At 34.2% G+C, this 16,187-nt stretch overlaps 2 protein-coding genes across 2 annotated transcripts; both read right to left on the reverse strand.

Annotated features, from left to right (window-relative positions):
• Nucleotides 1-377: 377 nt before the first annotated feature.
• On the reverse strand, nt 378-1,552 carry LOC132600153 (basic blue protein-like). The gene is made up of 2 exons (XM_060313254.1): nt 1,301-1,552; nt 378-715 (listed from the first exon to the last, which is right to left on the reverse strand). The coding sequence occupies exons 1-2, from the start codon at nt 1,479-1,481 to the stop codon at nt 522-524; spliced, it is 375 nt and encodes a 124-aa protein (XP_060169237.1). The 5' UTR covers nt 1,482-1,552; the 3' UTR covers nt 378-521.
• Nucleotides 1,553-1,868: 316 nt separating this feature from the next.
• On the reverse strand, nt 1,869-2,776 carry LOC132600154 (basic blue protein-like). Its single transcript, XM_060313255.1, has 2 exons — nt 2,520-2,776; nt 1,869-2,332 (listed from the first exon to the last, which is right to left on the reverse strand). The coding sequence occupies exons 1-2, from the start codon at nt 2,686-2,688 to the stop codon at nt 2,139-2,141; spliced, it is 363 nt and encodes a 120-aa protein (XP_060169238.1). The 5' UTR covers nt 2,689-2,776; the 3' UTR covers nt 1,869-2,138.
• Between the last annotated feature and the right edge of the window lie 13,411 nt (nt 2,777-16,187).

The raw sequence follows: 16,187 nt of genomic DNA on the forward strand, positions 1-16,187 counted from the left end.
ACAAAACTTTCTTAAGTTCGCCATATATCCACGAGATTAATATAGAATGTTTTCCACAAGATTAATATAAATTGTTGCCAGACGATTCTTTTCTCAATTGAAAGTATGAAGAGATCTTCCCAGTACCAAAAGGCAAAGCATTTATTTTTCTCGTGCTGATAACGAATTGTAAAATCAAAGAAAGTAGTAAATAATATTAAAAGATGAAATCTTGGTCTTTTAGTATCCACGAGAATTTTTTCCACGAGACTAATATAAATTGTTGCCTGACGATTCTTTACTCGATTGAAAATACGAAGAGATCTTCCCAATACCAAAAGGCTAAGCATTTAATTTAACTGAAATATGTTCAAACTTTAAGTATTGCAATAACCAAATTAAACATCACTACTAAAATACGACTTCATGTTATAAGATCGAAATTATGATCCAATCATTTGTTACTTGTTACATTTTTTCCTCTCAAATATAGAAACGAAGAGATAGATCAAAACGATTGGAAGAAAGCGATAATTATTTATCTAATTAGCAGTGACTGCAATCTTTTGGCCACCATCACAATGACCAGCAATACCACAAATAAAGTAGGCATCTCCCTTTTTAAGGGTTACTCTATCATTCCCAGAAGTCAATGTTTTTCCAGAACCATTACAATTATGGTAGTTCGCTTTGTTCACTATCACCACATTGTGAACACCTTTTGGATATTTAAATACTGCAAAAAATAAATAAAAAAGGTTATTAAAGTCATGAAGTATTAAATACTACATTTAGCTCCCGCTAAATTTGACATAAACAATTACGCTCTTTTTTGACATATAAAGTAGATGTTTGAACATTAAAACGTAATATTTGAAAGAAAAAAATAGTATTTGTAAAATGGTATTTAATTTGGAAATCGAGGTTGTGTTTTGACATGCATTTAACTTGAAAAAAAAAAAAAAGAACTTCAATGATCAGGGTAAAAAAGAAAGTTCACTTGAAAAGCTGGTAAAAATCACTTTTCAAACTTAAAACTCATCTTCAATTCCTTTTCTTCAAAAATTAGTCCAACGTATAACCAAACAATGTTTTGAAACTCTTTTTAAAAGGAAAAAAAAATCATATCCAAACAGGTTCTAACTATCTCGTTTTAATAAATAAGTAATTACACGATTTAAATTAATTTCAAACAAAAAAGATTCCGACAACAAAACTCCTTTTGACAACTTAAAAAGTGAAAATTTCTTCTCCTTAAATTGATAACAACAAATTAAAAGAAAATTGAAAAAAAGGCAAAAAGATGGAACTAATTTCATACCAAGCACATCACCAGCTTTGAAATTCTTGCCATTAGGCCAGTTGCTAACACCCAATGTCCAACCATCACTATCTCCAACGTTGTACGTAGTTGCTGCATTTGTTATTTGACTAGTAATAAATAACACCATCAATATAACCAAAAAAATTGCAGATCCTTCTAATTTCCCTGAAATCTCCATAGTTGAGAGGGGGGCTGGAATTTAAAAAGATGTAATTCAAAGACTTGAACTTAGCTGAATGCAGTGAGTTACAACTTTGTGGCGTTTTATAATGGCACTAGCTAGGTTGCGCAATTAATGCTGATGTTCATATCTCTAGATTTTATCGATCATCTTCTTTTTGGCATTCAATATTAGATTTCATGAAATCTACTTGCACGGTGAAGAGTTTGACTTTTGGGCTCACATATTTAAGACCTCACATAACCGTATAAGTGGGTTAAATCTACATAAAGTACAACGTTCGGTCAAATTAATGGCTAATCAAATTCATCCAAGCGTCATATTGATATTTGCACCCAATGAAGTACGATTTGTCACATGTTTATTTTGACGTGGCTTAAGTAAGGCAATCAAATAAGAGAAAAATTTCATCTACAAAGTGACATCTTTCTTCAACAACTTCAAATAGGAGTTGCCTAAATAAAGCCATTCTAACAATTCCAGAGAAAACATACATTTATCACTACTAATATAAAATATGGCTTCATGTTATATGTCGAAAATATGATCTAATCATTTATTCATTTGTCACTTAATTCTTACATTTCCTCCTCTCAAACATAGAAATTAAGAGATAACTGATGGGAAGAAAGCTACAAATACTTTATTATTTATTTAATGAGCAATAGCTTCCATCTTTAGGCCATCATTACAATGACCATCAATACCACAAATGAAGTAGTTTGGAACCTTGCCAAGGGTTACACTATCATTGCCCGAACTAAGTGTTTTTCCTATAGCATTACAATTATCGTAGTTCGCTTTGTTCACTATCATCACATTGTGAACGCCTTTATGATATTTGAATACTGCAAAAAGTAAAAATAGTTGTTAAAGTCATAAAGCATTAAATACATAAAGTTCTACTAAAAAAATGATCCTGACAACAACATTACTTTGACATCTGAAAAGGTGAAAATTTCTTCTCCTTAAATTGATAAACAAAAATTTGAAAAATTAGAAAAAGGCATAATAATGGTACTACTAGTTTCATACAAAGCAAATCGCCAGCATCGAATTTCCTCTCATTAGCCCAGCTGCTAACACCGAATGTCCAACCAACACTATCTCCAACGACGTAACTATGTGTTGTAATAGTTATTTGGATGCTAAATAACACCATAATAATGACCGGAAAAATTGCAAAAACTTGTTTTCCTAACATATTTTTGTTGAACAAATTACTCTCTTAATAGAAATTGTATAGTAGAGTGGGGGTGGTATTTTAATAGGTTTAATTCAAAGACTTGAACTTAGCTTAGTGCTTTTGTTACAACTTTGTGGCATTTTATAGCGGTACTAGCTAGAGGGGCATTTGTTTCCATTAAGATTAAAACATCTGAATCTGAATGCACATCTGAATGATTAAGATGTTGTCTCTAAATTTGAACATTGAATAATTAAGACTGTTTGTTTTTTCAATAGCTGAATGTATATATTTTATTCATATCTAAACATAATAAACATATGATTCAAACAAAATAGTAATTAAACATCATAACATGAAAATATTCAAAAAATAATAATCAGACAATATAAAATCATTATTTGTTAAAGATTCAAACAAATTAAATATTATATCAATAATATATTGGATAAAATCTCAATTTAAACAAAATAAAATTATAGTACTAGATAAAGCTTTCAACTATGGCTAGTTCATCATAGTACTAGCTTGATAAAGCTTTTAGGATGCAACTGCAAAAAGCTTTCAACATTGGATAGTTTTTCGAAAGTCATCCTCAAAAGTGACAGGTTTCAATTATTACATAGGAAAACACCTAGGATGTTTTTAAACTGAGATTAACATTCAAGAAAATTGAATTAGGACGGAAATTCCAATCCTACGATACCCATTTCCTTTTGACTTTTAGTGCCCGAAAATAGGCAAAATACATCAAAACACCCCTGAACTATACCCGAAATGTCGATATCACACCTAAAGTATACGAGCGACCTATTACACACCTTAACTTGTTAAAACTGAATTAAATTACCCCTCGACAGACCAAAACCCCCAATCAGTGAATGTCGTGGGCAACACTTGCCCCTGGATGAAGCCACATATTAAATGAACTGATTTATTTATAATCACGTCATTATAATATATTTAACATAATTAATCCATTTTAATACCCAAACCCATTTTTAACCCCCCATACCCATTTTAACACCCCCAAACCCGTTTCAAATCACCCTAACCCACCCAAACCCACACACATCAGACGCTCAAATCGTAGAAAACCAAACGACATCACAAACAACAAATCGTTCAATATTCGTCCTAAATCATATATTTTTATAGTTTACCTGCTCAATATTGTCGGATTTCATAGAGTTTTTTAGTTTTTCTTCACCGTAAACCTATAATCGAAGTGTTGGTGATTGTTTGAACTTGGACGATTCCAAGTTGGCTTTTTTGTTGACGTTTGGAGGACAAAAATCAGCTGTGTTACTAAAAGGCTAGTCCATTGTCTCATTTTGTTTCTGTATTGGGCGATTAGAACTAGAGTTTTTTTTGCGTCTTTAATTTTTCTGCAAATTTACAGTGTAAATGACTGGGTAAATGCTTGAATATGTAAATGTCGATTTGGTTGTTGTGTATTTCATTGACTGTGAAATTGAAGTATTTGTACTGTTTTCAGGTCGAAATATGTCTTATGAACTGATTACTTTGCGATTTTACCGTGGTGGTAATTTAACGACTGACAAAAAACCCTACGTTGGTGGACAAGTAACTGAATTTACACGTATGGATTTAGATAGGTTTTGTTACTTTGAATTGCTTGATTATGTGAAATAATTAGGGTATGACCCTGGTAAATGCACCATTTATGTTAAATTTGCCGATAGTGTGGTATTGGTAGAAATCAAATGTGATAGGGATACAACCCGAGTTGCTGCATGTTTGGGGGATGGGGATATTTTGGAGGCTTTTGTCTGTCACATGGTTGAAGAGCCCCTAGTGGTCCCACCCTTATTAGAATATGTAACCCATGTGGAGGGGGAAAGTGATGTTTCTTTTGATAAAGTGACTGGTCAAGACATTGGGGGTAGTGGTGTTCCATCTTTTGATGCATTTGATGTTGATTTAGAGCCATTCAATGAACCTCCTTTTGAACCAACTCAAAATACTGCCCCTTTCCAACCTAAATCTCCAAGTTCTGTCCCTTGTACTCCTCCAACTGTTGACAATACTGAATCAAATCTTGCTTCTAATACTACTGCTACTGCATCAAATCCTGCCCCTAATACTACTACTGAACCAAATCCCGCCCCTAGCACTACTGCTGCTGCATCAAATCCTGCCCCTACTACTACTACTAATGAATCTATTCCTGCCCCTCATACCACTGCTGAATCTTCACAAACTAGGGCTGTCCCTGATTTTTCTGAAACTGGTAGTGATTTAGATTCATACCTAGATGGATTGTTTGATGAAGGAGAAGTACATAGTGAGAGTGATGTAGATGAGGAGCTAAGGGATTTTAGGGAGGAAGAGAGAGCTGCAAAAAGAAAAAGAAGGAAGAGGGGTGAAAGAGCTCCTGTTCCTGAACATGTTAAGTTAGGTTCAGGACCAAAAGGGCCAGATGTGGGGTATGATGAATCTGAAGGTGCTAATAGAGACACCATGGAAGGTAAGTTGGCTGGTGATGAGCCTTATTACCCCTCAGATGAAGCTGCCAGTTTTGAGACTGATCCAGATGACATATCTGATGACGATGAAGGAGTAGTTGAACAGAGAGTAAAAGCAAAAAGAAGGAAGGTGACAAACAGAGTTGTGTTTGATAAAACCTCCAAGAAAATAGTGTGGGAAACAGGCCTCCAATTTGAAAGTGTTAATGAATTTAGAACTGCAGTTACCAAGTATGCAGTCCATGAGCATGTTGCCATTGAAAAATGTATTAATGAACCTACAAGGGTAAAGGTTAGGTGTGTAAAGGGTTGTCCTTGGCTTTTATTTGGTAGTCTTGACTCTAGGACTAACAACTTTGTGGTGAAGACCTATAATCCAATTCACATGTGTGACCCTACCAATAGAAACAAGCTTTGCAATACCAAATTCTTATCTAGTCACTGTAATGAGAGAATAAAGGAACAACCAAACATTTGGATTTTTGAGTTTCAGCAGCTCATTAAGAAGGAGTTGGATCTTTATGTTGGTAGAACTGTGTGTAGAAGAGCAAGAAACAAAGTTTTAGCTGAGTTGATGGGTGACCATGTTTTGGAGTTTGGGAGGATTTTAGATTATAGGGATGAGTTGTTAAGATCAAATCCAGGTAGTACATGTGTAGTTAGGCTTAGTAATGAGACATTTGAAGGTGGAAAAAAATGTTTAAAGGATTCTACATATGTTTTGATGCAATGAAGAAGTCATACTTAGCTGGTTGTAGGAAGTGCATTGGTTTGGATGGTTGCTTTTTAAAGGGAATCTCAAAAGGTCAACTACTTGTTGTTGTTTGTAAAGATGGAAACAATCAGATGATGCCACTGGCCTGGGCAGTAGTTGAGGTTGAGAACAAGCACAATTGGACTTGGTTTATTAGAATTTTAAAGGAAGATCTTCAGCTGGGAGATGGGAGAGACATTATTGTTATAACAGATATGCAGAATGTAAGATTTAAGTGTTGAATTCACTCCATTTCATAACTCTTTACCCTAATGTTCTTTTACTTTACTAACTGCCTGTTTTTTATTCCTCACAGGGTCTTGAAAGTGCCATAAAAGAGCAGCTGCCCAATGTTGAACATAGAATGTGTGCTAAGCATGTTTTAGCCAATTGGTCCCAAAAATACAGAGGCCTTGAGAGGAAGAATTGCTTCTGGAGGTGTGCAAAGTCAACTTTTGAGTCTCAGCTGAATGAGAACTTAGACTACGTGAAACTTTTGGGAGAAGAATGTCTTGATAAATTGATGTACTACAACCCTGAAAGGTGGAGCAAGGTTTACATGAAATATACCACAAAGTGTGATATTATAGACAACAACATGGCTGAATGTTTCAACTCTTGGATACTGGCTGCAAGGCACAAGACTGTAATAACTATGCTTGAAGAAATAAGAGTCAAAATGATGAAGAGAGTAGGACATATGAGGGAGTTTTGTGACAGTTGGATTCATGACTTTTCTCAATGGCATTGAAAGTTCTGACAGAGCATACTGCAAAGTCTATGAAATGTAGTATTGAATGGAATTCTGATACAGGGTATGAGGTTCTTGAAGGTCATTTTAGACATGTTGTGGATCTGCCTAGATAAACTTGTTCTTATAGAGCATGGATGTTGAAAGGCATCCCATGTCCTCATGCAATTGCTGCTCTTCACCACAAGAGGTTGAACCCAATGGATTACATTTCTCAGTGGTATTCTAGAGATACCTATATGAAGACATATAGCTACTTTATTCAACCAGTTCTGAACTTGAAGATGTGGCCACCATCCACAAATCCTACTGTTATACCACCTGGAGTGAGGAAGATGCCAGGCAGGCCTAAGACTCTTAGGAGGAAAGAGGCAAGTGAACCCCAAAAAATAGGAAAACTCTCCAAAAGGGGGGTTGAAATGACTTGCAGTAAGTGTCATACCCCATGTCATAATAAAAGGAAATGTCTTAGAGATCCTACAACTGCTGGCCCAAGTGCAAGTGCTTCTGCTGGCCTAATTTCAATTGCAAGTGCTGGCCCAAGTGCAACTGCAAGTGCTTCTGCTAGCTCAAGTTCAGGTTCTGGCCCAAGAAAGGCACCAGCTCCAACTGGTAGAGGAAGGGGCATGCCAAAGGGATCAACTGAAAAGGTAAATAATTTCACATACTTCATGTACAGTTCAGTGTTGAACTAGTTGCTAATATTTTGGTATAATTTGTAGAGTGTTGCTACTAAAAGGCCAAAGATGGTTGCTACTAAGTACCACTAACAAGTAGTTCTATTCATTTGAGCAGCCTGGATTGCCAAGTGAAAGGGTTTGAAGCATCAAATCTAGTGCAGTTCTCACTGGTGAACTGCAACACAAAGCAAGTGGTGGTGTGAAATGGCAAGGAAGACAAGCTATGACCTCCAGGCAGCTTCAACAAGGAAGGAACAAAAAGAAGAGTCAAACCAGGACTAAAGCTGTACAAATGAGCCAAGGCAGCACCACTGCCTTGTGAATTTGACCATTCTAGCTTTACTGACTGTTTTTGGCAGCTGTGACTGCTTTGTGAATTTGTTTATGTAGTTTTTTAAATACTTTGTTTAGGCAGTTGTGACTGCATTTGGTTGGGGTTAACTACAGGCAAAATACATCAAATCTATATTTTGGGTACAGTTTAAGTTGTGATTTGATGTATTTTGCCTTAACTATATGTAGTGGTTTGGTAGATATGACTGCATTTAAGTTTGTTTTGGGCAGCTGTGACTGCACTTTAACGTTAGTTCTTGTCTATGTAAAGTCACTCTCTTTTGATCAATGGGTATGCAGCTGTGACTGCATTTAACATTAGTTCTAAGCTGTTTTGTTTGGTTTTATCGTTGGCAGTTTTGTTAGCCTTAATTGTTGGGTTGAATGACACTGATTTTGTTCAGTTTTGGTCAAGTCTTGGTACACTTTTTGAAGTCATTGTAATCTGTTTTCAGAATTCAAGATTTTGACCATTTCCTTTGGCTTCTTTAAGTGAGGTGGTTGGTGGTTAATGCTTCACCCAAATCTGCGTTCTTATTAAATCATACTTCTTCCACTAATTCTCATTGCAACCCCTCAAACCATAATTGTCATTACAACCCCTCAAACCAAAAATGACTACCATCCTAACAACATTTGAGAAGAAGTTAACAAAATCATACGTTGACAAGGATGACTTCATATTTCCTTCCCATACTTTCCAATTCCTTCCAAACCATGACCGTGAAGCGGTTGTTCTTCACAATGCTCACGCCTACTATATGCAATATAAAGTGAGTGCATATAAGCGTCTTTGCCAAGGATGGAAGGCGTTTGTTGATGACAACGGACTGCAAAGAGGAAATGTTTTGGAATTTCAAGCTTGCGAGGTCAGTGGGCGCATATGCTTCTTCGTTAATAAGAAGGCACCGGAGATTGTAATTATAGAATATGTCTCTTTATTTCTTTTCATGTTTTATGCCTTCGATTAATGAAAGTTCTTTCAATGTTAAATGAAATTTTGTCACTGTTTTATGTCTTATACTTACTAATTTTGCAAAGCAATTGCACAAGACTAAGAATTGCACAACAACAACATTACAGCCAACATTGCCATTTCATTTCACAAAATGCCAACACTAACAAGTTGTTTACAACACTAACAAGTGCAATCCCGCTAACGACATGCCAAACTACAACAAGAGCTTAGCGCAACTTCATTGAAACACCTCTAAAAAAAAAGTTTTGAAATAGAAAACTTACTACTACAATACAAATACACAATAACGAAATCAAAAGAACTTTCTCCCTTTTCTTGGACTTAGCCAACTTGCTCTTCCACTTCTTCTCTTTTTCCTTCATCTTCTTAATGTCTTCAAAATTTTCTAGTTGAATTTCTATGTTGTTCATATCAATTTTGACGGAGAAGGCTTGTAATCATCTTTTCCAAAAGCCTCCAATGATGCTTCAAGTTCACCAATTTAGGAATAACAAATTTGGATCTTGGATCAATGTCAGCATCCTTCCAAAGATAAAAATCACATGATCTAGCACCCTAAAATGTAATAAAATCAATAAAAAAATTAGTCTTTCAACTCTTCAAAGTTCAATATTTGAAAGGCAAATTCACTTCTTCAAAGTTCAATTTTTGAAATAAAATTCACTTACACCATAATATGGACAACTCCAATATCTTCTACCAGGGTTCCTTGGGGTCCAAGAAGTCAACAATGACAAAAGAAATCCATGTTTGAATCGCACATCCTTCAACTCATGATCATCCTCTTGCTTACAAAACTTACTTAAGCCTATTTTAGCCATTGTATAACAATCTTTAACAGAAAAGAGAACAAAAAAAAAATCAACGTAACAAGTGCTCTATACGAAATGAAAGAGTACAGACAAATGCAACAAAAAAAAAGGGGTGAATCCGAGCGAAATACAGTAGAACAAGCTAAATAAAGTTGAATTTAGTTACCTTTGATTCAAAAACAACTGGTCCTGAGCTCCGATTTGGGCGTGTTCTTCAGCAAATTTAGGGAAGTTGCTGGCCTTAGGGTTCTAAACGGGTATGGGTAAATGTGGGTGGGTGAAGTAAATGTGGGGTGGGTGAAAATGGTTTTGAACCGTATTATTAATTAGGTTTTAGCAAGTTATTTTCCATTTTTTTTTAAATTATAATGGTCCTTTTTACAGCTCCAATACGCTAAAAAATGTGGACAAATACGCGCCTGAGTTTTGGTCTGTCGAGGGGTAATTTAATTCAGTTTTAAGAAGTTAAGGTGTGTAATAGGTTGCTCGTATAGTTTAAGTGTGATTTCGACATTTCGGGTATAGTTCAGGGGTGTTTTGATGTATTTTGCCCCGAAAATATTGTGATGATAAACATATGATAATCCAAGTAAATTCTGAAAGCAAAAAGATTCGATTTATGAAGTTTTTATGAAAATAGAAACACAGGAAAGAGAAAAAAGGTCACAGTTAATTAATAAAAATGAATAGAAGGAGAAATAAAGTAAAGAAATTAATTTTATACTGAAGAAAAAAATTAAGTAGGCATATGAAATCAACGTTTGGACATTCGATTTCATCTCTGATTTCATCTCATGAGATGAAATCCCAAATCATACAAAAAGGCATGATTTGGGATTTGAAATCATGATTTCAAAAAATATAAATATAAAATTTGACCCATACGTTTATATTTTGTAAAAAAAAACCCACAAGTTGGTAGATATATTTACCAATCATGTTTATCAATCATCTGTATTAAATATTAATCTGCAAGTTGGTAAAATATATTTACCAATCATGTTTATGATGTGGGAGGACTATATTAAAGAGTAGTTCCATTACTATTCATGTTAAATTTTCCTTTTTATTGAACTAAAGTTTCATCAATTGATGTTGTATTCTTTAGAAAAGCCTTCTGGTAGCGTATTAATTTTATTATGAACTATGATTTACTCATTTGGTAAGATTGTATGATTTGGGATTTGAAATCATGATTTCAAAAAATATAAATGTAAAACTTGACCCATACGTTTATATTTTGTAAAAAAAGACTCATACGTTGGTAGATATATTTACCAATCATGTTTATCAACCACTTGTATTAAATATTAATCTGCAAGTTGGTAAAATATATTTACTAATCATGTTTACCATGTGGGAGGATTATATTAAAGAGTAGTTCCATTACTATTCATGTTAAATTTTCCTTTTTATTGAACTAAAGTTTGATCAATTGATGTTGTATTCTTTAGAAAAGCATTCTGGTAGCGTATTATTTTTATTATGAACTATGATTTACTCATTTGGTAAGATTGTATGAGAATTGGGAAATTTTTGATGATTTTCACAACTTGTGGGGTTTTTATGTTTATAAAAAAACTGCAACTTGAGAAATCCAAATTGCATGTCCAAACGGCTCCTAAGTTTTTGCTTGGTTGATAGTTGCAGTCTTGCTTGTAGAGAATTTTCGTTGAATTGGTATACATTGGGAGAGGAAAGAGATAGAGCGTGAATAAATAAAAAGAGTAGTTTGTGTCTGAATACTTTTCAGACTTGATTGTGGATCTGATTCGATCAGACACATTCAGACGCATTAAGTGATTTTAAGAAGAAAAAAACAAATGAATTTAATGGGCTGAGCTCTGAATAATTCAGATTCAAAACCTCATTAAGTGCAAACAAATGTATAGTTGTATACCGACATGTATGTAATAAAAGAATAGTTGAATCGCATTGTTGTATATTATTAAGGTAAATTTAGAAGTTTCGGGTGTCATACTACTTTGAACAGCAATATACCCAATATTTTGCATAAGTAGTATCAACGAGCTATAAAGTATTACATTTATTATCAATTTTGTAAACACCGAAGACCCTTGGCTCATTGGTCTATTTTAGTCTTATTATGAGTAAGAAGAGGTTGAGGGTTCTATTTGGAACAAATTTTTAACAATAAACGCTCACTTAAATATTTATCGAAAAAAAATGTCAAAGTTGGTGTTCGAGCCTTCACCTATTATAGGCACTGCTCCAGTATCTAACGAGTGTTGACACCCAATTTTGTCCCGCCTCTCCTCTAAAATATCTGTTTACGCTTCTAATATTTTTGGCAACTTTAAAAAATAAAATAAAATAATTACTTAAATTTTACTATGATTATTAGCTTTTATTAATACCGGCGTTTCATTATCCTATGGTGGTCACTACTGTTATTATTTTTACTTTATTATCGTTACTACTACCATTATTATTATTATTATTATTATTATTATTATTATTATTATCTTTTGGTATTATTATTATTACCAGTATTATCATAATTCGCATTATAATCATTTCAACATTTTTTTTACCATCTTATGCACACGCATCGCATCTATTTTGCACAGCTAAATAATAACATTTATTTACTGATATTATCGCACGACCATCACGACGTCATATTATTTTATTTTTCTTATCCGAGCACTGATAAATACATACTTTATATTATATAATATTTTTGGCACACGTTAATATCTAATTAATTGAAAAGGGCCTTTTTATTTGGAACCCAAATCCGAGCCCAATCAACTTATAATTATTTTCGGACCAGGCCATCCCAGCCCATGTTTTAATTTATCAACCCAATCTTTTCGGATTGGCCCAAAACGACCCAGCCCAATCTTTTAATCCGCCAGCCCACTAACCCACTAAATCAGACCCGACCCGTGCACTCAACAAATGAACACTAGGGTTCTTTCTTTTTCACTCATGCGCCGCATCCCCCACGCTTCTCTCTCTCTTCCCTTTCGTCTCTCTCTCTCCTCAACCAAAGAGGCGATTACACAGTCGTCTTTCACCTTCACAGACCATGCGTGGTCGATTTAAGGAAAGGATAATTAATGCTCTGTCATAAGTTCAACGTTGAAGAGGCGTTCATCCCCTTTCTTGTTTTTGTTCCGATTTCAAGCTTTAATCAGCTCTTGTCCGCTTGTAGGTCCAAATCTTTGCTCTCTCAGTTGCTTTTTCATTTTTTGGGTACGAAGTCTTAATGAATTTTGTCCATTTTCTTTCTTTTTCTGATCGGGTATTTGAAATCTGAACGTTGATTTGAATCAAATCCCGTTCAATTTTTAGTTTTCAAACCCTAGGTTTCCCCCTATAAATAATCGTTTCTAGGTTCGTTTAGGGACAAGTTCGGGAGCCGCCCTAAAATCCCCCTCGTACCCCCTAAAATACAAGTTCGGAAGTTTTTGGGGGAGCCGCCTAAAACCTTTCCCCTGAAAAACAGTTCTTCAGCTTTGAATACCCCGCAAATACAAGTGTTTAATCGCTCAAGTCCCCCTTTAAAGATACTAGTTTTTAATTTTATTGATATCGTCTCAAGACACTAAATCCTGTTCTGTTTTTTTTTTTACTTCGGCATTTGTTCGAATCTGAGTGCCCGAGAGCTCGGAGTTTGTGTTGTTTCGAGGTAGTTCGGAGATTCGACGCCTCACTTCGCTGCACCCGAAGAAGGTAATTCCCCTTTCCTATTTTTTTTTGCATTTTTCTGTTTCTTTAGTTACTACGTGTTAACTCAATTTTTGCCATTTTTGTGATTAACAATGTTTATGTGACGAGTTAGTTAGCTAAATAATGTTTGTCCTGTGTTAGTTTATTTTACTGCTCCTATGGGATTTGTGTGTGTAGTTTGGTATCTACATATGTGTTAGAATAGATCTGTTCTGAATAAGAAATACCTATGAAATCTGTAGTATCAAATTAAGTTTAAATCACCTGCTTCACACAAAATAATATGAATAATTTGTTTAGTATGCAGTTGGTGGATTTGTTGGCTTTTGATATAACTGAATTACCCAAGGATGTTTTGGAGGGTTGAATCTTATTTCACATGATGTTTGAACAGTAATGAAGGATGAAACTACTTATTTATCGTATTGTAAGTACGCTTAAGGCTTGAAGCATGTATGATCGGGTAATATCCATTTGTGTGTTCATGTGTGAATAGATGATCACTGTAGTTTCAGATTAGTTTCTTCCTATCATTTCACTTTTCTGAAGGTTCTGATCTATGTGGGAACATGGTGTGTTATAATCTGCGTTTTGGCGGGTTTCGCGTAGACAAACACCTCAGGTGTGATTAGTTTTTGCTAAGTGTCAAGGCTTTAGTTGTATTTGATTTAGAGGATGGTTAGTTCTTCAAAGAATAAGTTAGTTAATTTCAGTTATATGTCCTGTTTCATGTGAAATTTATTTGATCTCTCAGGGTCGAGTAGTTTATCCTTCCTTTTAGTATTCATGTGTAGAACATCTACATCAAACCCTTGTTTTAGGTTAGTACATTGCTACTGCTATCTGAGAGTCTGCTTTTAAAAGAAAGTTGAAGGAATATCCATCATCCCTAATTGCCTGCGACTCACTTAACTGTTGGTGTGTGCTTTACAGTAACCTGCTATCTTTAGTTGGTTTATTTTGCCTTTTTAATCCATTTTGGGTGCTACCTGAATCTGCTTAAAATTCTTTGGAGAAACTTAGTTTTAAATCATGAGTATCTTCGTTTCAATTGTTGGATTTCTACATGACCTCTGCTTATGTGCCTTTGAAATCAAATCTGGTTCTTTAGGGATAAATTAAAGTGGCATTATATTAATGTGCTATTGCGGAAGAATCCCTTTGTTGCCTGAACTTTTTTTTAGTTTGATGCTTTAGTTTAGTATTCATGAAAGATCTTAAAATCCCTTTCTGAGGTCCGTTGGGATGAGTAAATACTCACTGTAAACTAAACTGATCTGAACTGAAATTCCATTCATGCCCTCATTATGCTGTAGGAAATTTCATGAATATGATGTTGATTTTTTGGGAAAATTGGTTGCTACCTCATTTTTCTTCTCTATTTGTTTATGTGGCTGTCCATTGCAAGTGTATTGCGCGATTATGATATATTGTATATAACCCGTATATCTTAATTAATACGTTGATAGGGAGGTTATTGGGGTCATTATGGATCAAGCTTAAACCCTCCCCGGTGTTAGCCATGCCTGGGATTCATGAAATCCCTTGGAACTTGTGCAACATCGGGAAGACGGGGGCGAAAGCTTTCCGATATTGACCTTCTATACATCTTTATGGATGTGTATATATGAGATATACTTAAATAGACACAACATACACATAATCTTTGATCTGTTTTGAAATTTTTTCTTTACATGTTCGATCTTATTCTTTTGATTATATTCTAATCCTTTTCCTTTCATTTTTTGCATGATCACCGCATACGAGTCCGAGGGACTCGTTCTTCTTCCATATTCGGTGTTGGGCTAAAATCCCAACGAAATCTTCTCCGTGTCCAGCCCAGCCGCAGCAGTGTAAAAAATTTCTGCTGGGCCGAGGCCCAACAACAGCAAACAAAATTCTGGGCTCAGGCCCATATAGCAAAAAAACTGAATTGCAGCAGTAATAAGAATCTGGGCCAAAGCCCAACAGCGGAAACAGATTTGCAGCAGTTCTTTTAAAAAAAAAATGGGCTGAGCCCATTTAAATTGTCTATTCCTCTATTTTATTTTTGTGTGCATTTAGTTCGTATTGTATGTCTAACATGTTGCTTTGTTAATTTGGATGAACCTTAGTGAAATTAAGGGGTTTAGTAACGGGTAGTTAATTCAAGGAAAATTAACGATTAATTCCATAAGTTTCATCCTCTTTTATTTTACTTATAGTATTTGTCTTCATTAGAATAATTGATTTTCAAAAATAGCATGACTACATATTTTGAGCTAGAGGAATCATGATTTATTCTTACCATATTAGAAAATTAAAAACGTCACTAATACACAAATAAAACTCAAATATATCTTATAAACAATTTTTCAAAAGTTATCCAATTATACATATTTTAAGCCGAATATAGTTAAATAAAAATAATAAAAAGAGAAAGAAAATTCACCTCCTTTTGCATCCTATTTAAGTCTAGATTTTTCTACATCACCATATTCATATAATATAATTTTATCCCAAGTTTAAATTTGCTAGGTCTTCTCTTAAAAACTTCTACTTATATGCAAATCATTATATTTTACTAATCTTATTTTAAATAACATTATTATTTAAAACCTTACCAATACTTATAAGTTTATTTTAAATAGCATTCGAAGTTTTCCTTTTATGCAAATTATTCTACAAGTCTTATTTTAAATAGCATTTTTATTTAAAGCCTTAGCAATATTTATAAGTTTATTTTAAATAGCATTTGAAGTTTCCTTTTATGCAACTTATTCTACAAGTCTTATTTTAAATATCATTTTTTTTAAAGCCTTAGCAATATTTATAAGTTTTATTTCAAAGAGCATTATTATATTTTTCTTTAAAACATCAGCAACATTTACAAGCCATTTTCTTAAAATTTAAATGTTACATTTGCATCTTTAGCCTTAATTAATTAACCTAAGTTTGACCGGATAACCGTAGTTAACGGATTCTAAAGGATGCCTAATCCCTTCTCTTTAGGATAATCTAGAACCCTTACCTAGAATCAC

This window comes from Lycium barbarum, chromosome 6 (genome assembly GCF_019175385.1).
Source record: "Lycium barbarum isolate Lr01 chromosome 6, ASM1917538v2, whole genome shotgun sequence".
NCBI classification, from domain to species: Eukaryota; Viridiplantae; Streptophyta; class Magnoliopsida; order Solanales; family Solanaceae; genus Lycium; species Lycium barbarum.

What these genes read in the sequence shown, in the direction of transcription:
- LOC132600154 (XM_060313255.1), bottom strand. Translation starts at nt 2,688, where the DNA reads ATGTTAGGAAAACAAGTTTTTGCAATTTTTCCGGTCATTATTATGGTG. An exon ending in CGATGCTGGCGATTTGCTTT is followed by an intron (nt 2,333 to 2,519) that starts GTATGAAACTAG and finishes TACTTTTTGCAG; the next exon opens with TATTCAAATATCATAAAGGC.
- LOC132600153 (XM_060313254.1), bottom strand. Translation starts at nt 1,481, where the DNA reads ATGGAGATTTCAGGGAAATTAGAAGGATCTGCAATTTTTTTGGTTATA. An exon ending in CAAAGCTGGTGATGTGCTTG is followed by an intron (nt 716 to 1,300) that starts GTATGAAATTAG and finishes TATTTTTTGCAG; the next exon opens with TATTTAAATATCCAAAAGGT.